Below are 27,602 nucleotides of genomic sequence, written 5' to 3' on the forward strand. Positions count from 1 at the left end.
TTGATTTAAAAGCACATTTATATGAACACATAAGAGACATGACATATTCATATACAGTGAGCAGGCGCATGGACCACCACTTATCTGCACACTACCTCTATGCTGTAGCCCCCCCCCCCCCCCAGCCCACCCAAGGGACTGTCTTACCATCTTCTTGATCCTTTTAGAAAGCCTTTATTGGCAACACAATTTCTAAATTATTATTATTATTTTTGTCTCTTCTATACCAAGTGATAAAGTGCTCCACGGTAGCACTTTGCAATTATTGAATTTGATACAAGTAGTCGAGGACACACAGACGCTGACAACGGAAAACAGCTACATTCTAAGGCACCAGCCAATAAAGAAATGTACAGTGAAAGAAGGGACAGGGCATCAGTGATCTGACTACAAGTTGCTTGGGTTGTTGAGTGGATATAAAAATGTCATTTGTGCTGGCGTATAACGAATGTATAGCTTCACTTTCAAACAAATTATTTAAAACCGTCGTCAGTTTTAATTTCTTTTTTTATTTATTTTTTGTTTTTTTTTATTCGATATATTTTTTATTTACATTTCAAATGATTTCCCCTTAATTTCTAATGCTTATTTATTAGAAGGAGGCAGGACACAAGCAAATAACTGATACAAATGTCAACAGAGGGAGACTCGCTGTCAGGGAGCAGTTACTGAGCAGGAAAATAAGCGACTGACCTGAACAAGAACAAAGTAGCGCTTTTTCCATCTTTTCCAAACCTTCTGTCCAAGGGCATACAGATACCTGGTAAGAAAAACAAGCAGACAGCACGTAAATAACGGTGTTGCTCTCCGTCGCCATATATCTTCCATAGGTATTTATAAGACCAGCCCGCTAAAGGCAAAGTTTAGTTTATGGGAAATAAGAGACAACAGGCAGCTTCTGTGTTACAAGACAACTTCGCTGATTCTCGACTCCTGAAAGGGAATTGATTTACGTGGCTTACAGTTTGTCAATCCTTACTACGAACTGAACGGAGTAGGAGTTAGAAAGGATAATCAAAGAATCGGTTGGAATTTTATTTTCACGGCTCCTTTCTTAGGAGACACGGAGGCTACGAGCGAGCGGAGGAACTCGCTCTGAACTCTTCAGTGCTCAGATGACTGGAGCTGATGAGTGCAGCCTGAGGAGGAGGTAGACACAGTGCCAAGAATCCAGGGTGAAAGGTCATGATCCAGCTGGGTGACCTTGCAACGTCTGCACCAATATCCATTTCCATTTCTTTGCCTACTAGAGGACAACACTAGGTGTCCCTGTTTCCAAGTTCTCTGCCAGCTCTGTCATTTTGAGACTTATGTGCCTCATGGAAGCTCTCCACTGAACATTTTTTCCCCCCACTATGATCAAAGGGAGGAGAGGCCCTTGGTCCTGAGAAGGCTCGATGCCCCAGTATAGGGGAACGCCAGGACAGGGAAGTGGGAATGGGGATGTTGGTGAGCAGGGGGAAGGGGGATGGGATAGGGGGTTTTCAGAGGAGAAACCAGGAAAGGGGATACCATTTGAAATGTAAATAAAGAAAATATCTAAAACAAACAAACAAACCAACAAAACCCAAGAAACAAAAACATACTTCAAAAAACAAAACAAACCACCGCAGTTTCCAAAATATCTAAAAAACAAAACAAAACAAAAACCCATATACACACAAAAAACCAACACAGTCTTATTAGTTTAACATCATCACAGCCCTGGCTTTTACCTTTGCATGATACCTGTAATCCAAGACTGAAAGGATCAATCTGGTCATTAATTTGAATAGAACTACTTTGCTGTGTGTGTTCATATGGGCACGGATGTGAATGTACATGCTCTTGTGCGTGAGTATTCATGTGGTGTCCAGAGATCAGCCTCGGGGGCTGCTCCTCCAGAGATCAACCTCGGGATTGCTCCTCACGTGCCACCCCTTCTTGTTTCTTAGACCAGGGCCTCTCACTGGCCTCGAGTTTGCTGTGTAGGTAGTGCTGGTTGGTGACTGAGCTCTGGGCTTCCACCTGTCTCTGCCTCTGGTCTTAATGAATACAGAAAGGATGTGCTGAAGTATCCATGGGGAAAAGGGACAAGTACAAAACCAGTAAGCTCCTGGTGGTGAGTGAGGTGAGTGATTAGGAAAACACACCATGCAACGATGCAATGTAACTGGTGGAAATGCAGAGCTTAAAGCTACATTGTTTCAAATCTTACCACAGTTTGACTTTGAAAGCACAGGCTTACCAGCATAAGGGTTACTATTTGAATGCACTTAATCTACGAACAACCTTATATAATAAAGGATGTCACATCTAAGATTTTATCATAGCTGAAATTTTAGTTTAAAAACTTAGCTTCTGCCTTACAAACCTCCTTTTATAAAACATATCTTTTTGTTTCTTTTTTTTTATATTTTTATTTTCTATATTCTTTGTTTACATTCCAAATGATTTCCCCTTCCCCAGTTCCCCCCTCCCCATATGTCCCATAAGCCTTCTTCTCTCCACCCATTCTCCAATCACCTCCCTCCTTTTTCTCTGTCCTGGTACTCCCCTACAATGCTAGATCAATCCTTTCCAGGATCAGGGCCCTCTCATTACTTCTTCATGGGAGTCATTTGTTATGCTAATTGTGCCTTGGGATCTTTTTGTTTCTTAAAAAAAGTTCTAAAAAATATTTTCATAAAAAGATGAGATGTTGGTGAAGGTCTGGTGGATGAATGGATATTATCTTTAATGCCAGTGGGGATGTTAACAGGAAACCCTTCTCATGAGCAATACCATGGCAAAATATAGAAATACCTAACTTTTTATTATGGAGTTACTCAAGTAATAAGAAGTCACATAGAAAAGTGTATGCTTACCAGGACACATGGCATTTTGTTACTGAAAACTGGTGACAAATGCTCATGGGTGAAGGATGTATTTACTAAATGCCATCATGGTATAATCATAGGGAAATAATGCTTTGCCACTGAAGTTATGACATGTATAAATGAATTAATACATTTCTGCAGTTAATAAACTGTAGAAATGTATTAATTATTAAATGTATTATATAAGGCTATGTGAAAAGGGCAAGGATTTACTCATACCCATACTGATTTGACATTTCTAAGAACAAACATGAAATAAATATTCTAAATATTAATGGAGATATTTCCCGAGGAACGAAAGTAGGGCAGACATAAGTTTTTTTATTCTTCTCTCTCTCTCTCTCTCTCTCTCTCTTTTTTTTTTTACACTATTGGAGTTAGAATAAAGAACTAAGGAACTATTAAAGTTCAAAACAACTGGGCTCGTGCATTGGAAGTATCAAATAGCCCAATCTACTATTCATTTGCTTTCAGCTAAATATGGTGAGTTTCTCTTTGACAATCCAGATTTACCTAAGACCGTTTCATGCATTTGCGGATGCAATGCAGACTCTGTTAGACACTGGTGGAGATGTGGGCTATTTCTGTTCTCACCCGTTCACTGTTTCTTCCTGAGGTCCCCTAAACGCCCTCTCTTTTAGCCTCTAATTTCTCATCTGTGGTTGTGGGGATAGGTGTTCAGCTGCTCTCTTTCTGTCTTCTCTATATAATTTCCCTCCTCTGAAATGCACACGCCCACGTTCCTATTACAGGGTTAACAACAGTGACCCAAGGAGCTTGCTACTGTGGACGTGATAGATGCTCAGTGTAAAAGGGCAGTAGCAGGATGAGTAGTTAATAGAGGCTCAGAAGCCACCGAGGGCACTGGGAATAACCCCTGCCTGTGACCACAGCCCGCTTCTCAGCTCTCCCAAAGCATCTCACTTTGCAGAGTGCTGGGCAGATGGGTCACACACACGTGAAAGTGAATAGGGAGATAGGAGGACTGTCATTACCACATGCAAATTAGCATGAGGGTTAAGGCAGTGAGGTTCTCTGTGAGGAGCACTAGCCAGCTGAAGAGCCTGCAAAACGACGACGACGACGGGCCAATGAATTCAGAGTAACAACTTCTGGTTTCTCTGCAGAGAAGCAGTAGAGTGCCAGGTGATTACAGACCTGCAGCATTTGGAGACTAGTGGAAAATGTGGTAAAGAGAAAGACTGGAAGGACATTGTGTACGAGAAAGCAAGACATTTGGATGTCAGACCTAGAAGTATTTGAGTTATTGCACTATGAGAGTTTGTCCAAGCACATACATCAAGGGACAATGGGCCAAACGCGCCCAGATACAAAATGGTCCTGAGAATGCCATGAGTTCTACGCATAATAAAAATGAAATAACAGTCAACAAAGGGCTACCAAGAAGAAAGAGTTGTAAACACTGTGGAAAAACCACACAGTATTTTTTTCCTTGTAAAAATTTCACATTACTAATATATATATATATGAAATGGAAATAAGTAAAAAACAAAGAAATAATACATACTGAATAAAAAGAACACGCTAATGTTTACGGGTATCCTGTTTTCACTATAAACATGGGCTTTGGGGTCAAGTTCCAAGGCTCCCTCTCTACTGATATAAGAGCAAATACTTTTCGTTTTATGAAATGTACTTTAAAGTAGGAAATACATAAAAAACACCAGTTTGCCAGTATTGTTTCAAAATGAGATCTTAAATCTCACATAGTAAGAAATGATTAGGCTGACATTAAAAGGGGTGATTAAAAACAAAAATTAAAAATAATCATCTTGTGGGCAGTACTGCACTCAGTTTGTAGGATGCCAGGTTCCTCGTGCCCACCCTGACCAGTCTCTCTTCACATCCTCAGTTCTGTCTGTGCTTCTGTTTCTGACTCTACAGTTCATTATGCTTTCTCCAATGTCGCTGCAATTACATAGCACACAGCATTATGTGTGTAAGTCCCTTCCTTTAGGAGAACACCTGTGAGATCTTCTTATGATGTGTACCAGGAGTCTGTTCTCATTGCTAAGCCACTGTATGAATGCATTCCCAAGTTGGCGTGTCAGCAGCATGTTGCTCCCACACCTCTGCTTGTGAGATATAAAGATACCATGAATATTTGTGTGTAAGCCTATGGCGTTCGCATGTTTTCTTTTCAGGTGTTCTACTGTCCAGAAATGAGACTGCTGCATTATATTGAAAGCATATGTTTAGCCATGTGAGAAATTGCCAGACTGGTGTTCTAAAATGCCTATGGTGTGCTGCATTGCCAGTGGCCTTGAGTGAGACTGCACCTTACTTTCATAATTAGAAAAAGCACTGCTAAGAAGTATTCTGGGTATATGGTCTTTCTGGCTCCATAGCTACGTCTCCTCATATAGTTAAACTGAATACTCAGCACAATGTGAGGGCCCTTAACTCTTTGTCTCAGATACAACAGAGAACTACCCGAACACTTCCCCAGTTAAATAAGATCTTTAGTTTTCAAGGCCCTTGTAATGGTTAAAATTCAGAAGAGTCTCAAGTCATTACAGATGGGCACTGGGATTACTTGGGAAGGTTGGAGTATGGAGGAGTGAAGATAAGGAGCACAAATTACTATTATATAAGCACTAGGCAGTTTATTGACCAGAAAACGTCTTACAAAAATCAAAACCCATTCTCTCTTAAGCCATCTGAAGACCTAGTGTGGCTGTTGAATCTCCAGCCTGCTAGACACTCCTTTTTTTAAAATGTTAACTGTCAGGTGCACACTATCTCTTTTATGGTATCTAAATCCCAAATGCCTTTTTTTTAATTTTAGGAAAATATAAAAAGTTTAACCTGAAAGTATATTTTGCTAAATAATGTGTAGTGACATACATATTAATGTTGGGATACTTCTTAATTATGGAGAAACAAATTACTCTCTGGACTATGACCTATTTATACTAATTTTTAGGGAGTTTATATACAGTAAAGGACTTGGATTCAAATAACGATAAAAGACAACCCGATATATTTTTTACTGACTCAGAAAGAGCCCCAGAACACTACCATAACTACTATACTCACCAATAACAACTGCCTGACGCTGTTCAGCAAAAATTTGGCGATAGGTTTAACTATTTGACATATAATGGCAATATAATTGATTAGATGGACCCTAAAAAGCTATTTTCTCCTTGTTTTAAATAGAAGTATATTTTAAAAATTAGGTTTACATTTCCCTGTCATTTTAATTCTGAACAAAGTGGTGTTTTGTTGCTTTAAGAAACAGGGGTCTATGAAACAAATGTGTGTGTGTGTGTGTGTGTGTATGTGTGGGTGCTATCAGTCAAACTGCACTTCATTCTGGAGGGACAAAACTTCCATAGAACACTAAGGAACTGATGCTGGTTTGTCTCTGAAGCTGGAGTCTTCCTTAGTATTTTGACACTTGCCAAGTCATTGCTGGTTTCCAAACTCAATAATAAAGGGGTTTTGTTTTGTTTTTAAAAGGATGGAAATCAGACCTGCCAAATACTTGTCAAAATGGGAAATACACACTTTTATCTTTGTGGCAACTTGCAATGTTGTCTAATAGAATAAGTACCATTTAGTATGACATAAGTGTTCTCTGATAAACTCTGTGGACTTTTTACTTTATTTTTAAAGTGAAAGCAAATATATTTATTAATTTTTTAGGGGGCTCACGTTTACTTATTTTCAACATCTATGGAATTTGTCTTTAAACAATGTATTTAAAATATTCCAACAAAGCACAAATGAAAGCGGTTTTCATGGCCAGGCTCTACCCTCTACTTCCCCTAGAACACTGCCTTAGGTAACAGGTCCTCTAGCCAGAGCCATATTTGGTGCAACAATTATTTAAGATGCTTCAAAAGAAATATTCTATTATTGCACATTGCCTACGCTGATACCAAATACGCAACTTGTTCCTGTTGAAATGTTTCCAGGGCACTATAGTCCTCATGTAACTAGAGTGTTTTGGATTACTTGAAAATAACTGCTCAAGTACTATTTAAAAGTATTTGCTTTCACCAATACGCCCAACTTAAGTATTAAGAAGTTACTCTCTTTGAATACAAAATTATCTGCTTAACTTTAAAATCTTCTCTTCTTACACTGGATTAAGTAGCACAGAAGTTAGCATCTGGGATGCAGTCCTGGGGCTTCACACAGAGGCACAGAGCCTTGGAGCATTTGGTTTCATTAGCCAGTCTCAAGACTTTGGAGCTCTCTCCGAGTCCCTTTGTGACACAGTGAGAGACATTTCTAATGGATACAGTGATATTTTTTTCCCCAAAGAAACAATAATCACTGTCAAGAGGCAAACAGACAAATACAAAATAAAACAAAACACCAAAACTAAATTAAATTAATCCTAATGCTTTTTCCTGGCCTGTGGCATATACTTTGGGGTATTCAACTACCTCAATGAGGTCATATTGTATCTTGAAGTGTCTGGATATTGAATGCCAGACTCCCAAGTTTTTTATTATATATTTAAAATATGCTGCTAGGGGGAAGTTTAAGAAGAAAAGAAAATGAAAGTATTTGCCCACTTTGTCTCTGTCTGTCTGTCTATCTCTCTCTCAAACTTCAAAATAAAAGGTTTCTACCTTGGGGCTGGAGAGATGGCTCAGTGGGTAAGAACACTAACTGTTCTTCCAAAGGTCCTGAGTTCAAATCCCAGCAACCACATGGTGGCTCACAACCATCCATAATGAAATCAGATGCCCTCTTCTGGTGTGTCTGAAGACAGCTACAGTGTACTTACATATAACAATAAATAAATCTTTTTTTTTTTTTTTAAAGGTTTCTACCCATAAGGTATGCAGCATGTTTTTGCCCCACCCCCATCATCAGTTTGACCTGGTCATTGGAGTAGCTCATTAACAAGTGGACAACCTCACGAGAACCAACTTTGTTTTAAAGTCAACACTTAACAAAGCAGGTGAAATATGAAAGGCAGATCAAGGTTATTTCTCAATGTTCTCCTTTATGAATCAACCTAGTCTTTACAAAACCTCTCAGAATGTTCTAGGGCAACTAAAATAAAAACCTTCTTTAGACATATAGCAACCATTAACTTATGCATGTGAGCATTAACTGTATGCATTATATCAATAAAATGATTCAACATTATATAACATGAAGTTTAGTAAAAAAAAAAAAACTTTAAACAAGACAACAATTGGAACAGTAGCTAAGCTTAGCTTACTTTTTGTCTGCCAACAGTACCATATACAAGAGTATTTAAAATGCTGTTTTGTGCAAGATCTCCTTGAATATGTACTTAAAAAAGATAATTTAAACCTGTGAATTATCTTCCTGTAAGCCAATACCCTTGGAAGTACATTTTACTAATAGGTTGAGGATTTTTTTCCTACAAATACAATGTATTTCATGCTGATATACATATAATAAAAAGATAATGAAATCTGAAGAACTAATTTTCTAATCAGTCTTAAAAATTGAGATTTAACTCATCCTCTAACACAGTGCCCATGAACTGGAGCATATGTTTTCTTAGTAAGGGCATAGTTAATACTGTACATGCCATGCTCGAGACAGAAAATGGTTACAAGAAAGAAGTGGTCCCATTTAACCAAAGGGTTTAAAAATACTTCATAAAATCTTTCTAACTTGAAGATTGTTCAAAGAATGCTTTCAAAAAAAAATCCCCAAACATTTTACTGAATGTTGTAGTTTTGTTTCAATTAGAATGGTGGCATACAGCCCAAATAGAAAGGAGAATATGACAATTTATTTGCATGGAGTCCATGCTGTGAGAGTTCATGGTTTTACTTTATGAGGAAAAATCATCACTAATGAATATTTGAAAAACATAATTGTATACAGAAGATGGGAATTATTCAGTGCTTGGGCGGAAAAAAAAGGACTATTACTTTGGGCAGATCACTTATGAGGCTAGCTCTCTATTCAAAGAAACAGAACAATCTACATGTTGAATAATAAAAGCTTTTCTTCTACAAGGCTTCATTTTTTTTTCCAAGGAAAAATACAGAAAGAAAAAAAAATCAATATATAGAGTAGTTTAGTCCTGGAAAGGGCTTTCTTAAAGAGAAACCTCAGTCAAGGTTGAAAGAGCAATTAATGCAGGCTCAAAAAGCTGGGCCATTCTGATAGAGTTCGGTTAACATGTGGCAGAAGTAATCATCCACTTGTGAAAATGATTTTCGGTTCATTCTCAAACACCTTTCAGACACTCATGATCCCATTTAACTGACAACAATACAGGCTATCTGTGGGCACCATTGCATTTGATGTGAAAACCAATAGGGACCAAAATGCCCTCAGGCACTTGCAGTCACCGCCCCCCCCCCCCCACTACATTCTCTGCTGCTTACATAAAAGAAGTCTTCCTTTCACTGCATTCTTGCTTTTATTTAACCCCGCAAGATTAAGCCTTTCTCTTGTCTTTTCTTTTTTTTTTCAGTCTTTGGTTTTGTTTTCAGCCAAGGATGAGAAAAGAAACTGAATCAAGACAACATTGTGGCTGGAGCATTAGGAAATCTAGAAGTAAATACTTTCTGTTTAAAAGAAAGGGTCTTCACCAAACAAGAGTATCTGACAGTTGAATGGAAATTGGGGCTGAGAAAAACTGATAACTTCTAATGTTGAGCAAAAAGTTAAGTTTCTATGATATGTAAACAGGAGGCAATGACAGAGGAGAATGGCGAGCAGTTCCTCCGAGTTTGCTTAGGTAGACTCTGTAGAGTCAACAGAACAGAAAAGTTGCTCCTTGTTTTATGAGTCTTTCCTTGTAGTTAAACCCCAGCTGGAACCAGCACTTTAACAGCTAGTTATAGAAAGGTCCTTCTCTAGATCTAAACACAAGGCAAACAATCTAAATAAAATTGTTTCTAGCAAGCTTTCTCTAAGAAGATACTTTTTAGCCAAGTGTAGCAGCAGGAAGCTGAGGTTAACAAGACTGAGACTATGAGCCCAGCTGGCTCTGCAGAGAGAGTTCTAGACCAGCCTGGGCTATTTAACAATAGCCCTCCTCATACAAGAAAATTTCAAAAGAAGAGCGTGTATTAATATTTATCTTTGCTAAATGGTCCATGACATCCTTATAGAACTCAGTTCACAGGAAAAGAAAATGGCCACGAACACGTTTAATGGTCCATTTCCTTTCAAAGGTAAACACTTGCCAAGTTTTCTGAAAATGTATTTTTCATTGAAAAATCTGTATGGATTTACAGCATAGAACACTGTTGAAATAAGCATGTATTATAGAATGTCTACATGGAGTTAATTGATACTGAATCGTTTTGCTATAGTCAGCCATAGGATGAATATGCCATGAAGGCATGATTCTTTGTTTTCCCCTAATGTCATAGCTCTTCTTTCCCCCTTCATCTCCAGAAGCTTCTTGGCTTTGTTAAATGCTAAGAAAAAGCTACTGAGACTTCTGAGACAGTTACAGAACATCTCAGAAACTGAATCAAGACAACATTGTGGCCAGCTGGAGCATTAAGAAACCTAGAAGTAAATACCTTTTAGTTTTTTTTTTTTTAATACTTTTTTTTTTTAATACTTCCTGTATTTGGAAAGGGCCAAATAAAAAAGAAAGGGTCTTCACCAAACAAGAGTATCTGACAGTTGACAGGAAGTTAGGGCTGAGAAAAACTGATAACTGCTAATGTTGAGCAAAAAGTTAAGTTTCTATAAGTTTCTATCTACCACTAATACATAATAATTGTTATATATAATATATAATAATTATCTACTACTACTACTACTAATAGCTCTTTAGGGTACAATATCCCTGTATACACCATGATCAACTATGGCTGAACTTTATACACAATCAAACGTTTAGGCTTCTGCTGTTTTCCTTTCTATAAATGGAGCTACTGGATTGCCTTCTTCCTACTTACAAGTTTAAGGGAAATGGGTACCGGAAACGTCCATTTTTACAATCATACTCTAATCAAGTGGAGTCAGTGAGAAGACAGCCTGGGATTTACCGTGTTCCACAGGGCACACACTGGGTCAGAGAACTCTAGGAAGCCTTAGGAAAACAAGGAGGTTTGGTGGGCAAATAAACAGGAGACTGAGTTATACAAAACTGAACAGGTTCTGTATGTGAGACTTCTAAGAGCCTGTAGTGAGACATGGGAGACACTACCTCTCAAGAACTCAGAAGTTTTTTCATAGACTGGGCTGTGGGAGGCCTGCTCTCAATGGAGTCTTGGGAACAGAAGCTGGATGATAACCACAAACAAGTCCTAAGCGATACAATTATACAGCTGAGTTTTCACATTTTGATTAGAAGGAACTAATATCCCTGTCAGAGGGGAGACACTTTCCCACTTGTAACCCGGATAGGAGTCTACAAAGACTTGTATCTGAAAAAGAAGTAAGTGTGCTTTAAAATTTGCTCCATAATCGCTGTGTGTTACACATGATTCCGGAACATCCTCCATCTCTGCTTTTTGGTCTCAGTTAGCAAGGATGTGGTTTAAGAGCTCTGAAATTGTCCTAGGCTGACTCTGTTGATTTGTATTTTCATGACTTAGTTTACAAAGTCATTTATTCGAACCCCTTCTGGTGCTCAGCATGTCTCACAGATTTCCTTCCCAACAGCCTTACTCTACCTTGCTTGAACCTTATTTTTCTGCTTTACGGCCAATCTTGTCTGTAGTCAAGGACTGTGGAGTTCCGGTTCAAGACCCCTGGGGGTGCTGAACAGCAAGATGCCCTGTTGGTTTTTCCAGCCCTGACATCATTCTTTGGCTTCTAGTGTACCAGTCTCTGTCCTGCTCCCCTGGGATTATGTTGTTTTGATAAGCTGCCCACAGCCCTAGCTTTCCTGGGCTTCCCGTTAACCCTGCTCTGGCGCTCTTTTCCTAGTTTTGAAGGTTGACCCATTTATAACCACTGCCCCTGCTGGGATCCTGGGACTCTGCCCATCACTTACTTCCACACTGAGTACCCTTTTGTTCAAACACTCTGGGTTCTTGCTGTTCTTCAAACCGTTTGTATGTTGTCTTTCCTACTCCAGTAGTCTGGCACTTCTTAGAATTTCAGCTACTTGCATATTTATTTAAGCTGAGTTACTATCTCAGGTTCACAATGCCTACTTATTCTTATCCCTTCGGGTCAAGTATACTTTTTGTAGGTCAACCTGCAAAATATACTCAATAAAATCATACACACTTATCTCCTGTATTAGAAAGCATGAGGTTTTCTCTATAGCTATGGCCTCTGTGCAACCTAACTAATGGCCATTACTTGCACAAAATGACCAACTCCTTTTGGAATGGGATTATATCCAGTCTGAGTCACTACCCTCCCCATCACTGATGTTGGGTCCTTATGTGGTACATGCTCTTTAAGTATTGATGAATCACTAAGTGGCTATTTCTAACTGTGGCATTAGAAACAATTATAAAATAGAAATAGTGTCTAAAGCAAACTTTGGGTAAAAAAGTATTTATGACCCACATCAAAATAAAATAAAATGCCTTTGCATTGTCCATAAACTGGTACTTATTTAGACTGAGAATAGTCACATGACTTTACATTATCCTAAAACTGAAGTTACCATAGGAAATCTAAGCATGGGAAGGCGTGGGCCTTCTAGCCCTGTATCACCCAAAGAGACCCTGATGGCTTCTGGACCCCTGATAAAGACAGCCCTGACCCTGAGTATCACAGATGGCTTCCCATCAGAATCAGACTATATTCAATGTCTAAAGACCTCAAAGTGACATCAGAAATTTAACCTCCACTTGCTTTAAAAGAAATCTGACATAGATAAATGTTGGGATCTATCTGGTAGCAATACTGGGCTTCTCTGTCCAAGTACTGAACAAATGAGCCAGTTGGCAGACACACGATAAAATAAATAAAATAAATAAAATAATGATAAAGGTGATACTGGAAAATGTGGCTTTTTTCTATTAGAGATAGGCTTAAACTTCCCAGTCTTATTAGACCAGACAGTCTAGCCAAAGACAATGCCATGTGGAAGTAAGCAAAGGCAGATTTGGCCAGGCTCCTGAATTTATGTATACAGGGCTTCTAGATGAAGGACTTATTTTTGCTTTGTAGCTACCCTTCCAGGAAGGCACGGCCCACTGTGGGAGAGAGCAGGAAGGCAGCAGGAGACCACTGTAATGCAGAAACTTGTGCCTGGAAACAAACAGATGCAGTTTGAGCAGTTTATTTATTTATTTTTTGTTATGCAATTATTTTTGTAGAATATAGGTGAGTGTGTGGCAATGGGTGGGGAGGCGGCATAGCTGGGAGGGAATGAGGAGAGGTAAGCAGAGCAAGAACAGGTTCTTCAGGCCTTATCACTGCCTCAAGCTTAGCAGGACAGAATGCAGCATGTGAAAAGGGCCTTTCGAATTACAGAATAAAACAAAGGGTTGTCACTGTATTAGTATTAATAAAAGAACATAAAAATGTTTATACTAGTGAGCTAGAGAGATGGCAGATGGGCTAAGAACACTCGCTGCTTTTGCAGAGGACCTAGGTGTAATTCCAAGAACCTGGAAGAACGCACCCAAGCCTGGAACTCCAGTTCCAAGAGCTCTGATGCTCTCTCCTGGCTCCCACAGGCATGCACACTCAGGCACACAGACATAGAGGCAGACAAAACACCTCTACACCCGGCATTCTAAAAATTACTCTTGTCTAGTGAATAAGAGGAGATAGCCTAGGCTACCAGTAGTCGTGCTTTCTCAGCACATGGAAGGATAAACAGAAGGATTATGAGTTCAAAGCCAACCTGGGCTAAATGAGTCCCAGGCCAACCTGACATATACTCAGCTCAAAAACAAATAACAAATAAGCAAGCAAACAAATAATAATAATAAAGAAGACATAAGGAAACCAAAGAAGAACAAAATAGGTATGGTGGTGAATTCTTTTAATCTCAGCATTTGAGAGGCAGAGGCAAGCAGATCTCTGCGAGGTTAAGACCAGCCTGGTCTATGTAGCTAGCGCCAGGACGTCCGGGGCTACCCAATGAAAAGCTGTATTTAAAAAGGCACAGGTTCTTTGTGTGCTGCTGTAGATAGTCTTCATCTTGGAAGTAGACAGACTTAAGCTGTTTCCCAGGAAGTATTTCAGAGATATTTTGTCAGACTGGTGAGACAGCTTAACAGGTAAAGGCACCTGCTGCCACCCCCAGGTGCCAGCCCCAGGTGCCAGCCCCAGGTGCCACCCCCAGGACCTACATGGTAAGAGCCAGCACTCTGGTCACCATGTGTGTATTGTGCCTCTTGTGCTCATTCACATGCACGTGCGCACACACACACACACACACATACACACACACACACACAATGCCAAAGTCGTTTCCTCAAATAAAGAATGAAGTTGAAAAGTGTTTCTCAGCCCTATTTTACTGAGTCCTTCAAAAGCTACACTTTTTTAGAATATTTATTTTTTAGAATATTTCTTTTTAGAATATTTACTTTTTATGTATCTGAGTATTTTCATTTCTTTGCTTTTTAAAAAAAATTGTGATTTATTTATATATATGAATACGCTGTAGCTCTCTTCAGACACACCAGAAGAAGGCATCGAATCCCATTACAGATTGTTGTGAGTCACCATGTGGTTGTTGGGAATTGAACTCAGGACCTCTCGAAGTGCAGTCAGTGCACTTAACTGCTAAGCCATCTCTCTGGCTCAAGTATATTTCTTGCATGTATGTCTGTACACCACATGCCTGCCAGGAACCTGCAGAGATGGTGTCAGATCCCCAGGAATTGGAGTTATAGACAGTTATGAGCTGCCACATGGGTGCTAGGAAGACTGGGGTGCTCCAGAAGACCGGCCGGGAGGGGTCCTTACCCACTGACCCACCTGTCCAATCCCAACAAAGAAAATTTCTGCAGAAGACCAGCTTTATCTTTGCAAAATACTAGATTTCTTACTTTCATTTTGTTTATCAACCAACCCCAAACAAACAAACTCTGCACACTATTACAGGAAACTCTATTTTGAAGTTCAAGTTTTCTCTCTCTTTTTTTTTTTACAAGCAGGAGAACAAATAACAAAGCCAACAGTAACGGGAAACCTATGTCCAAAAGGGTTCCAATTCACTTCACTAAGTTCATATGTTATTTTCCTCCTTTAGCTTAAAGCTCAATAATGTTTATGATTTCTGTGCCTATGAGTCTGTATTTATAGTACTGTAGCCTGTAGAAATGAAATAAAATGGAAAATGGAATCCATATAGTCAACAGAAAAGAAGAAAAACAACCTTTGACATCTATCCAACATATCAGCGTTTCCATGTCAGAGAGCCGTGACCTTGTGGTAGCTGTGATTAGCCCTATATCACCACATATCAAAGCTGTTCTGTATTAATTCAGAAAGGTGTCTTGGCAAGCTTGAGATGTCCAAAATGAACTGCCACTTCCCCTCCTTCTAACCTCTTATTTTTTGCATTTTTTTTTTTTTGAAAAGAAAATGTCCTGATGACTCTGGTCTGTAAATAGTGCTTCTTGCACCAAGTCTGTAGTCATTGGATGGTTTCTATTTGTGGGGAGCGCTACCACCATCTACTGGACACACACCTCACTCCTTTTGTCAAGTGATCTATGTTGCTGCTTCCAGTGATGCTCTGAAGTTATTCCTTTTAAAATACAATTTAGGCATTAAACCTGCACTTTTCTCCTCTTTCATTTTAAGGGATTTGTGTGTACAAGGGATCAGTACTTTTCTGAGGATTCTAACATGCATTCGTTCAAATAACTCAATATTTTCATTTCAATGGAACCATTTTGGAGTCATATAGTCATAGGTTAAAATGGATATAATGAGAAAGAAACCCACAGATGGTGCCAGAACCTGTGACTCAGTGGCTTGAGCGAAGCTATAGGTTCAGCCACTAACACCTATACAACCGACGTAGCTGCTGGGATGCAGAACATTCACTTTACTATTTATTAAAAAAGAAGCATTCTGGGTCCTACTTTTAAAATTAAACATAAGCAAAACCACCTCCTCTTATATATGAAGTTGGGGATAAATATTTGAAATGTGTCACATGAATCCTTGGCAGATCAAGATAGTTCCACAGAAAGGAATACAAGCCAATCTAATGACAATTGCAGACTTTTAAAAATTAATACCAATTAAAGAGAGTGAGGAAGAGAGAGTGCTTAGCAGATCATGACCTGTAAATGACTTTCTCCATATTCTCTTCAGGGAGTCACAGCCTAAATAGTTTTACTTACTTAGTGTCATTTCCATTAAGAACATACGTTGTTACTTTTCCTTTAGAAAACAGAATGCCAATCATTCTTAAAGGTTGGTGTCAAAATTGCATTCCCAAGCACACTGTCGGATTCAGTTGTTGTCATGCATTTTTAGTGGAAGGCAGGAATTGTTAACAATGTTGACACTGCTGCTGATATTTACTAGCAGCCAAGTAATCCTCAGTTCACTGAAGTTCTCTCTCTTTCTCTTTCTCTCTCCCTCTCCCTCTCTCTCCCTCCCTCCTTCTCTCTCCCTCTCTCTCTCCCTCTCTCCCTCCCTCCCTCTTTGTCCCTTTCCCTTCCTCCCTCCTTCTCTCCCTCCCTCCCTCTCTCCCTCCCTCCCTCTCCCTCCCTCTCTCTTCCTCTCTCTCCCCTTCTCTGTCCCTCTCCCTCCCTCCTGCCTTCTCTCTCTGTCTCTCTTCCTCCCTCTCTCCCTCCCTCTCTCTCTCCTTCTCCCCCACCTTCTCTCCCTCTCCCTCCCTCCCCCCCTCTCTTTCTCTCTCACTTCCTTTGCTGTAGGACTAGAAGAGAATGGTCTAGAAAACAGTCTCTTCAGATACTGTAAGATACATCTTGGTGTCATTGTTTCTAATGATAATTAATTTGATATTTATACTGTATTAGAAAAGAAGATCTAGTAATTATAAACAACAACACTAAGCAGGACCTATTACAAGAAATAATGATAAATCAGTGCAGAAGTTCATATGAAGGAGATTTTCAGAGAAGTACAGTGAATTATTACGTTTCAACACCAAGTTAAACAAATGTCCATGAACATGGTCAAAAGCAATAAGGAGCTATAATAAAGTTGAGGGAAATTTTTACCCAAAAGGTTGGTAATTAGACAAATTTCCAGGTCCAGAGAAATGGTTCAGCTGTTAGAATACTATTGTTCTTGCAGAGGACTCTGGGTTTGGTTTCTAGCAACCAATATCAAGAGACTTATACGTATTGTTGCAGAGGAATTGATGCCTTCTGACCTCCAAGGGTCCCTACATTCCTGTGATACATATAAATGCACAAAGGCACACAGACACACATAGATAAAATAAAAAATTTAAAGTTTCCAGTTATACTTAAGTTAACTTTAGTTCACCCCAATTCAAATAAACTAGGCTTTATTCTACATAATAGTTAAAATCTGGTGACAGAAGTAAGTAAACTGCTAAACAGGTTATCCTGACTGTTCTGCCTAGGCTATGATGTGCTGATCTAAACTGTGTTCTGCACAGGCCTGACTGTGCTGATCTAGACTGTGTTCTGCACACTGTGCTGATGTGCCAAGTGACTAGTCTCAATGCACTTCATTAATGCTTTTTCAAAATACACTCAACTCTCAGAAAAACCAATGTACTTAATATCTAACAATGCAGTGTGTACTTTTATATATTAAGTGTTTTTTTTAGTCATTATATCAATTTCATTAGGTAGGTCTGTACAATTTATTCCATCCGATGATACATCAACATTTCATAATTAACCTCTACTTTTCATACTATAAAATCCATGCTAAGGGCTGTCCTTAAGTATTAACACAGAATAACACAGCTTACAATTTTGCTTAAGAGTCATGTTACTTTCACAGTTAAAGGTGAAGGCACAGACTCTGGCTGTTGGGAGTCATAAATCAGTATTCATCTTCATGTCAGCCTTTTTCCTCTTATATGTGCAGAATCTGGCAAACGATGTCTGATCAGGATGTCTCATGTCTTAACAGGAAGACCCCATCCTTTATACCGTGGAGTGATGTGGACCCTGTGCTGGCTGGAATGGTTCTATGTAGAAGTCTTCATAATTGAGGACGCTCATTTGCACATGAATATCTCAACAGGGAACTGTATTTTGACGAAATACTATAAAGAAGGATATCTCAAGTGCCTTCGAAAGTCAGCCCTCTTGAGTGAAGGGCACAGCAACACAAGACACAAACGGCTGAGAATCTCCTGGAGGTAAAGTAAGCTAACCCAGCACGTTCTTACATCATGTGGGTGATCACGTCCTCAGTTGCCTCAGTAGAAACTGTGTTCCTCAAGTCCCCCAAAGAGAACCCACAGCGGAAGACAGAGACCACAACGAGGCTTATCTGATGTCCAGGAGGCATGAAGACGGGTGTGAAACCATACAAGGGGGGAGTGCAGAATCCAAGTTCCAGCTCCACGGCCCTGGCTTCTAGGTGGTCCTCCCTCCTCAAACAAGGAAGCCTGGAGTTCTTCTCAGAGCCATGGCATTCTCTTCGAATGGTTTAGACGAACTCTTGTGAGCAAAGCAAGAGAACCATCAGCTCCTTAGAGAGACTGAGTTCGCTACACCGCTAGTTTTCTTCTAACTGTAAACAGAGGCTCTGATTGGTCTCCCAGCTGCCTCAAACTTCATCCAGGGGATCAATTTATCAAATACACATCGCAGGTCTTTTAAAAAGTGTAAATATAGTCCAGAGATATTAGGAAACACCGTTATAAGCATTATCGTGAACTGTAGCTTATTTCTCTCACACTATCACATGAAGAGAGGTTTGTAAATAAATGGCTGACTTATCTACATGATAGAAAGCAAAAGATTTGTCTCAAAATTTAGCTGATTACATGTTTTAGAGGGGGCTGGGGGAAGGGTGGTGCCTACCAGGAACTGTTGTAGCTCATATGCATACAGTTGTGTATCTATGGACAGAGAAATTTGCTTGTCTTCAGAGTCTACATATTGAAACCAACAGAGGACCCCCTGCCCCGCCAAAGCCAGATATTTTGTATACTAATCCAAGCATATATTATATGCTAAACACTAAAAAGTATTTCAGAATTCGTTCCAATGTGTTGGCTATCAAGTGTCAACAAGCAAGCTACTCTTTGCAGAAGACGGTGTGCAAAGTCACACTCCAGGCACCGGGAGCCTTGGATTCCGACAGGCCCGGCAGGCTTGAGAGAACAGGCCTGAGATCAGTGTGGCTAAGGGCTGGTAGGCAGTTGCTGCTGCTCCCGCTCTGGAGAGTACAGTGTGAGAGACACAGTTTTCATTTACACCTAATCAGAAATTTAAAAACCTCAGCTACTTTGAAACATTTAAAAGGCATTTTATCTAAAACTGTATAATTAGATTTATAGATAGAACAATGGGAAACTTTTCAAACTGAAAAAAAAAATCAAACTTTTTCCCCCCCCTTTTCTTTTCCTCCCTTAAATTTGAAAACAGTGCCCCCAAGTGGCTAAAAGTATTTCCTACAAGAACGGAGGACACCCGCAGGCTTTGTAGTCATTGTATGTGCTATACTGTTCGACTTAGGGCTTTGCCCAGGTTATATGTAGTACACATTAAATAATTAAATGTCTTTTAGCTTGCCACAAATATTTAAAAATATTTCACCACCCTTTGTTTAATTTATAAGACCTGAACACAAGGCCAATTGATCCTCAATTCTCATTTAACTTTTAAATCTTATGAGGTCTGATGTAATCTGGCATGAGGTAACCACAGGCTATAGGACATAAAATAGAATAAAAATAAATAAACACCAGAGAAAACAATGATATTCTCCTTTCCTTCATTTTTGGCCACCAAATAGTCCTAAAATTATGATGTTGTGGTAACATAACTAGGTGAAGGCCCAAAAGGAAAACAACTCCCACTTAAATGGTGGCTAGCACCCAAGGGTGTGGTTCAGTGTACAGTGGCTACATCCACTTCCAAATGCAAGGAACTAATAGTTGACTCTTTGTGCCAGATCCTAGAAGGATTCTTTGGAAGAAAACACAAAACCATTCCTAGGTATAGCCAATAACTTCCTTGATATGTAAAATTAATTTTTTTAACATAAAACACTGAAAAAGAGAGTTTTTCTCAATCACAGATTTTTGGAGATGGGGGAAGGGAGGATAATGAGGTAAAGGGTAACCTGAGCCCCACAGAGTTACACAGTGAGTCTGGGACCAGCCTGAGCTACAAACCAAGATCCAATCTCAACAACAAAGAAACAAGCAAACAAACAATACTTCGAACAGCTCAAACTGCATGAGCAGTGCAGCAGCAGGAAGTGTCACTTGGCACTTGAAAGTTTAATATTGGCTAGACCCGTTAAAAACAATCGCTTGGCTAAATATTTATGTTCTCGTGTGTACCTGCACTCAGCTAGCATTGATTTATCTGTCTTTTCGCTTTTCACCAGGCTCCACTGTTTAGCAAAGCTCTTGTATTTTAAGTGTGTAGCCATGGTCTAAAAATGCCTCGGCCTTCAACAAACCCATCCTGAATAATACAATGATCGCAATTCAAAAGGCTGTGGTCTTGGGAAATGCTAGAACGCGGCTAAATGACACATTTTCCCTCCCGTGTTTTCCTTATTAAGCTTTCTTCGCTCATACACATGCACTCCTCGTATGAAGCACGAGAAAGTCTCATGTTATTTCATGCCAATTAACAAATTGCTAACATGTCATGTTAATAAAAAAAGCAATTGACCTAAGTAGAGGGGCTAATGAAATGGAGTTAGATAATTAAACGATTCTCAATATGTAATCAAAAACTATGGCTGGAAGTGTTTCACAATGTTGTCTTTTTGTTTTTCCGCTGTCTATCTGCAAAATTCTAATCACTGTATCCATATGCATAAAAGACAGATCCAGTGCAGATGTTAATTTGTTCCATGATAGAAATCAGGTGTTCAATTACAAATAATGGGGTGTATGAGAGAACGTCCAAGATTTCCATTTAGCTGAACACATGCATCTCAGCCGACAAATAACTGCAAAGCATTCCTTCTGGAATTAGCTACTAACATGCGGCCGAGTCACATCACATTCAACTCCTTTATTATCTTCATTATGTAATATTCACATCTCCAGCCCTTGGGTGTTATCTAATTTGCCACTGATTTAAGAGTTTGAACATTCAGCGATCTGGATTTTATTTATTGTCCTTGAATTTGCTTCAATGGCTGATATTTTATTTTTATCTAGACTCTAAAGCACTTCAACAGAGGGCCTTGTTTCCTGATCATACATCTAAATGGTCAAAAGCATTTGCTTTTATAGCAAGGTAAATATTCCTCCAAGTTTTCAACACATTAAACCAAATTTCAACAATACATCCTGACACAGTGTACACCTGATATTTTGACAAAAGAAGACAACATTATGTCAATTTGATTTTTATGCACTACTTAACCAAGTCACAACCTTAAGATGTAGATAAGAATTAAGATAAGCAACATGCAAAAAAAAAATCCTTAGCTACAGAATAAATGTCAGGCACATGTCAAATATTTTGCCTTAAATCAAGACACTATTTAGAGTTTGTAGTCAGTTGCTGGGTATTTAATACAGTCATGTTTCAGAAACCTCAATGTCAGATACCCACAGATGAGACACCAGAGAGATCATCTGGATTGCTTGGCAGTGAACACGGCTGGGGGGCTTCGTTATTTTAATAAAGAGGGATTTTTAAAAAGCACATTATTTTTAATTCCTTTCATTCCCTCATTTCAACGAAATCAATTTCAAAACCTGTGACTATCTAAGGTCCCTTATTCATTAAAAATAAATGCTGTTCGTCAGTCTGTGGGAGCCGGTAGAGCCCCCCAGTGATTCTCAGACAATGGTGAGTGACTGTTTCCGTACACCAAGAGCTGCAGACTGATGACCACACGGGCCACAGCTAGTCACAGATGTGCTTAGACATCAGACAATTTAGAAAACAGATATTGTGGAATTCTTTTTTTTTTTTTTTTGCAGGGTAAACTCTCTTGACTCCCTTGATGCTCACTGTTCCATTCTAGTGAGTCTCACCGAGTTACTTCATGTGTGTATTTGGATGTCCTGGCCTTTGGCAGCGTGTGAGCACTGTGAACGCTAACGGGATCACTGCAGAAGAAAGGCTCTGGGCAGGGCGGCGCAGTGCAGCCCGCTGGTTCATGGACAAACTCTGGAATCAGAGAGGTCAGAGCAAATCATGGCCACTTACTAGCTGGATAGGACTCAATTTCTTTCTGTTTCAGTAAATCTTACCTGTAAATTGCTACATTGATACTTGAAGATACTATCATAGAGTTGAATGATCTGAAGGAGAATATAAAGTTCTTGGCACTTCAATAAATTTTATATAATTAATTGTTTTGCTTTGGTTTGATATCATAGATATGGAGTCACATACTGCAACAGTTTGGGAGAAAATAATATAATATAGTATAATAATAATAGATATACCATTACTCTAAAATTGTGATTGTCAACTAGACAATGGATACGTTTTATTTTATTTTATTTTTTTAAAATGCTTGTTAAAGAAGTTTCCCAATGTGTTCACATGACTTTAAGAGAGAAAAAGCAACACTGTTCAAATTATTCTGTTAGTATCTACTGCATGTTCCTACATGTAAAAAAGCTACTACCCTGTTATGGAAGACAAGACTTAAATGAACTTGAAACTTGGCAAAGATTTCACAGCAACTTAAAAAAAAAAATCTGTTTTGAAAGGCTGTTGTATGCTAGTGAAAATAACCCAGGTTCCCAGAGACCTTTCGCAATGTTTATCAAAATGGTACAAGGTTTACGTCCATTTTTGTGAGGAAACTTGAGAGCAAAGAGGATAGTAAGACAGAGGAGATCCTAGAAGCTTACCATCATGCCCTAGTGCACGTACATATGCACAAATGTTTAAAAGAAAACAGCACAGGGTTCAAATTCTCAACCTTTAGTGAAAAAGACATTGACTACCTATGGCATAATGTATCTCAATTTAAGGCATACACTGCTACAAACAGAACATAAGAATACACACACACACACACAATTCAAAGGTATACTTTCCACATATATAATATATATTATAGATAATATATATTACATATAGATATATGTATATGGTATATCATCCACTATAAACTGCAAGACTGGATAGCCACATGAACCCTAAGATGCAACATGCAGTGTTTGAGTTGAATAAAGTGGTTGGTAACTGTGCCCTATAGAATGGAGAATGGAAACATTTGATTTCTGTTCCCCACTTCCTAAGGAAATACACTAAGGCAACCGGGGCAAAGCCATCTGCATCATCTATAACAAATACACCTGTGGAGAGAGCGGTTGTAAAAGCTGAGTATTCATAGCGTTTACATGCAAATCTTTTATGAAACCAGACTACAATTTTATGTATAACTGTGTGAAAGAAAAGGGGTTTGCTCATATTTTAGTTTTTTATGTTTTCACTTCCCCCAGCACATCTTCAATTTTTTTTAAAAAATGTTTTTATTTTTGTTTTATGCATTTGAGTGTTTAGCCAGCCATGCAAGTCTGTGTGGCTACATGTCTGCGTGATGCACACAGAGGCCAGAGGAAGGCGTTGCATCCACTGGAGTTGGAATTAGAGGCACTTGTGAACTGCCACATGGGTGCTGGGAACGGAACCTGGGCCCGTAGAACAGCCAGCGCTCTTACCCATGAAACCTTCTCTCTAGACGGTGTATCTTTAATCTTGATGGAGCGTCAGCTGGCGGTCTTAGGTAACCACATATCCAAATGTGTCAGCTCACACTGATATCTTATTTGCTTATTTTTTCCAAGTTTATTGTTTTAAATGGTTTCCTGTATATGGGATTTAATTAACTTCAAAAAAAATTACGAATTTTAGCTAGAATGTTTAAGGTTCAACTGAATCATGAAGACATTTATAAAAATTGCTGTATATTACTGACATATCTTAGAATCCATGGTTACAACCATGCTAATATACTTATTTCTAGGGAAGTAAGTATATTTCCAAATTATAATAAATACCAAAACACAGTAATGAAAATTTACTGCATCCCAGAAATCTTAAGCCATTCAAGGAATTTAACTTAGTGTGATAGCATTGAATCAAAACATGCAAAGTTTTAAAATAATGTGAACTCTATTCTTTCAAGTTCAATAATACAATGAAATTTAAATTGTACAAAATTAAAGACACATATAAAATTTCATGATTGTTAACCTTTCTTAATCATAAATCATTTTAACAAAGTCTGTTGTGGGTATGTTCTTGAATTTGGAACTAAATTTATATCTCAGCTCCTACAAATATTCAAACTAATTATTTCAGCATGAACGTAGAATGACACATTAATTAGTAATGCATCTCCAAGCAATTAAGATTCCCTTGCTTCTCTTAGCAATTAAAATGGCAAGGCCTATTACTGAGGTCCCACGATTCTTCATACCTTTTCCTGACAATTAGCATGGGAAGCATTAAAGGCATGGTCGCAGCTCTAATCCATTCACTGGGTATTTGGCTGCAGGATAAACACTTCTCTACTCCTTGCCTAATAATTTTTCATTTGACTCCTATTACCCATCAATCATTAATGCAATTTGTGCTCTGTATCACAAAGTTCAATTTCTCACATTATATAATTTATCACAACCAATTGATTTAGTAGAAATGTAAGATGTGGGGATAATTTTAATTAGGAAATAATTTTTAACTCATTTACTCACATGAGTGTAATAGAACAATAAATATATTGAGAGTGCATAATGCAGGCAGAAACATCACTGCTGGAAATATAGTGTAAAATTTCTGCAAAGAAAAATGTTAACAGATATATGCAAAGATAGAAGAAAAAGTTTTTTGAACTCGTTTATATCTAAGTGTATTTTTTGAAGTGATATTTTAATGTGACTTACTCTTTTTTAGGTTTCTCAAATAATTTTAGATTTATGTGTAAGGAATACACATATATGTTAATGATATACCACATTATTTACATGGGATACATTTGAATAATATACAGTTAATGCAAAAGACCCAGCTAGATGGCTTTTGTGGGCAACACATTTAGTATACAATCATAACAACCTGTGTCTCAATCCTGTAAATCAAGTGTGAAAGAAGAAACTCACTCAGTGAAGTCTTTCAGCCTCCTACGTGCCACAGTACGTGTGACCCTTACCTCATACACCAATACCACTTCCACAAACAACAACAGAATCTAAAAGGATTTTCATTTCTAAGCTATTTCAAATGACAATTTCAACCTGATATGAATTAATCACCTAAAGCGAATTATTAGATGCCAGAGAAAATAATGGACACTTTAGTGATAATAACTAATTTAGCTCATAGCCCTCTTTGGAATAAGTGATTTAATTATAGATTAAAGAGTTTAATTGTAGATGAACAAATGAGGTCCAGGGAGGTCAAGTAACTTTCTGTGAGATCCCTTAGTGATGAGGTTCCTTGGAGGAATTTGGGCTGCCTGGTCCAGGCACACTGATGAACCGGAACTGCTATGACATCACACTATCGTTCAGAAAGTTTCATCTTATCTCAACACAGCTAACTTATGATTCATTCATGTAAGCAACACAAGCACGCCCAACCCTCTGTTTCTTTTTTTTATATTTTTATTTTCTATATTCTTTGTTTACATTCCAAATGACTTCCCCTTTCTCAGATCCCCCCTCCCCATATATCCCATAAACCTTCTTCTCTCCACCCATTCTCCAATCACCTCCCTCCTTTTTCTCTGTCCTGATATTCCCCTCCAACGCTAGATCAATCCTTTCAGGATCAGGACCCTCTCCTTACTTCTTCATGGGAGTCATTTGTTATGCTATTTGTGCCTTGGGTATTCAGAGCTTCTGGGCTAATTAATACCCACTTATCAGACATTGCATTCCATGTGTATTCTTTTGTGATTTGGTTACCTCACTCAGGATGATATTTTTCAGATCAAACCATTTGCCTAAAAATTTTGTGAATTCATTGTTTCTAATTGCTGAGTAGTATTCCATTGTGTAAATATACCACATTTTCTGTATCTATTCCTCCCTTGAGGGGCATCTGGGTTCTTTCCAGCTTCTGGCTATTATAAATAAGGCTGCTATGAACATAATGGAACATGTGTCTTTATTGCATGCCGGGGAATTCTTTGGGTATATGCCCAGGAGAGGTATAGCAGGGTCCTCTGAAAGTGTCATGTCCAGTTTTCTGAGGAACCGCCAGACTGATTTCCAAAGTGGTTGTACCATCTTACAGCCCCAGCAGCAGTGGAGGAGTGTTCCTCTTTTTCCACATCCTTGCCAACACCTGCTGTCTCCTGAGTTTTTGACCTTAGCCATTCTGACTGGTGTAAGATGAAATCTCAGGGTTGTTTTGATTTGCATTTCCCTAATGACTAATGATGTTGAGCACTTCTTAAGGTGCCTCTCGGCCATCCAAATTTCTTCAGGTGAAAATTCTTTGTTTAGATCTGTACCCCATTTTTTAATAGGGTTGTTTGGTTCCCTGGGGTCTAACTTCTTGAGTTCTTTGTATATATTGGATAACAACCCTCTGTTTCTTTTGGATACATTGGTAAGCTGATGGCAAAACTTTTGAGAGAGTAACCTACATTTGTTTCTCACTAAGGGTATGTTTTAAAAACATGACAAGGTCCTATTGTATGCCTGTAACAATCGTGATTAAAGGATAACCACATGGGAGTTTGTGTCTCCTAGAAGGACGGTGCATATATATTCATGTACAATGGTAGTGGAGCTACCGTTGGGTGTGATGACTTCATCCATAACACCTTGAAGTTCTTTTTGTAACCTCAACATCCTCTCTGCTTTACTGTAGCTGTGAGATTGACTTCATTTTTTCGTTCATCTCAGATATTCTATTCATGTTATCCAGGGAGCTCCTCTATGTCAGTCTCCACAGTTTACATCCACCAACATGCCTATTCCTCAGCCTCTGCAAATAGATCACTCTGTCTCTAGTTTTTCATATTTCTTAATACATCACATATTTGTTTAGCTTAATAAGCACTGATTCAAGTATGTGGTCCTCACAATGGCTATCCAGATGTTCACACATATTCAGGGCCTGGGTAGGAGAAAGTAAGTAATACACTTCAGTCTACCAGGAGCTAACACTGTCTAGACCTCAGACAATACACCCAGAGCTCCATCACACTAGGGGCTGAGGGATCTGTAACCACAGACTTTGAATGCCCGAGCAAGCACAAAATATAAAGATCAACAAATTGGAACATCATCTCTTTTGTTTGAAAGTAGATAAAAACAAACCAGTTACCCATCAATAATAATTTGCACCTACTATATTCTGAAGTTTGTGAACAGTGTTACTATAAGAGGCAGAATTCCTGATTTCAGTAGATAATATAAAAACTGGCTAAGACAGAATCTTAGCTAATACATCAATGTAGAACACCTTTATATTGGAAGAAACCACAGAAGTAGAGGGGGCATTTATCCCCTTGCTTCCCAGATCTCATGAACCTAGCCATGCAAGAACTCTCTGAACTTCCTCTAAAGACTAGCATAAAAACTTGAATCCATAGACATCCTCTCTATACCCAGGGTGAACAGATCCTCTGATCTCCAAAGACACAGGAAAATTTGAACAGAGAGACTTTGCTAAGTTTTCCCAGAGTTTATTATTGCTAGATTACTACCTTTTACCCTCCACTTATACCTTTGTATAATTTTCCATAAAAAATTTACCCCTTGATTCTCTGCTCCCGTGC

At 38.7% G+C, this 27,602-nt stretch overlaps 1 protein-coding gene across 2 annotated transcripts in view; it reads right to left on the minus strand.

The window, feature by feature from the left end:
* The window catches only part of Cadps2 (calcium dependent secretion activator 2), a 564,078-nt gene that overhangs the window by 176,590 nt on the left and 359,886 nt on the right, over positions 1-27,602 (minus strand). For both annotated transcript variants that reach the window (XM_052173304.1, XM_052173303.1), the window contains exon 9: positions 694-760. In XM_052173304.1, coding sequence (XP_052029264.1) covers positions 694-760 — 67 coding nt within the window. The remainder of the gene's footprint in view (positions 1-693; positions 761-27,602) is intronic.

Source organism: Apodemus sylvaticus, chromosome 2 (assembly GCF_947179515.1).
Source record: "Apodemus sylvaticus chromosome 2, mApoSyl1.1, whole genome shotgun sequence".
Taxonomy (NCBI): domain Eukaryota; kingdom Metazoa; phylum Chordata; class Mammalia; order Rodentia; family Muridae; genus Apodemus; species Apodemus sylvaticus.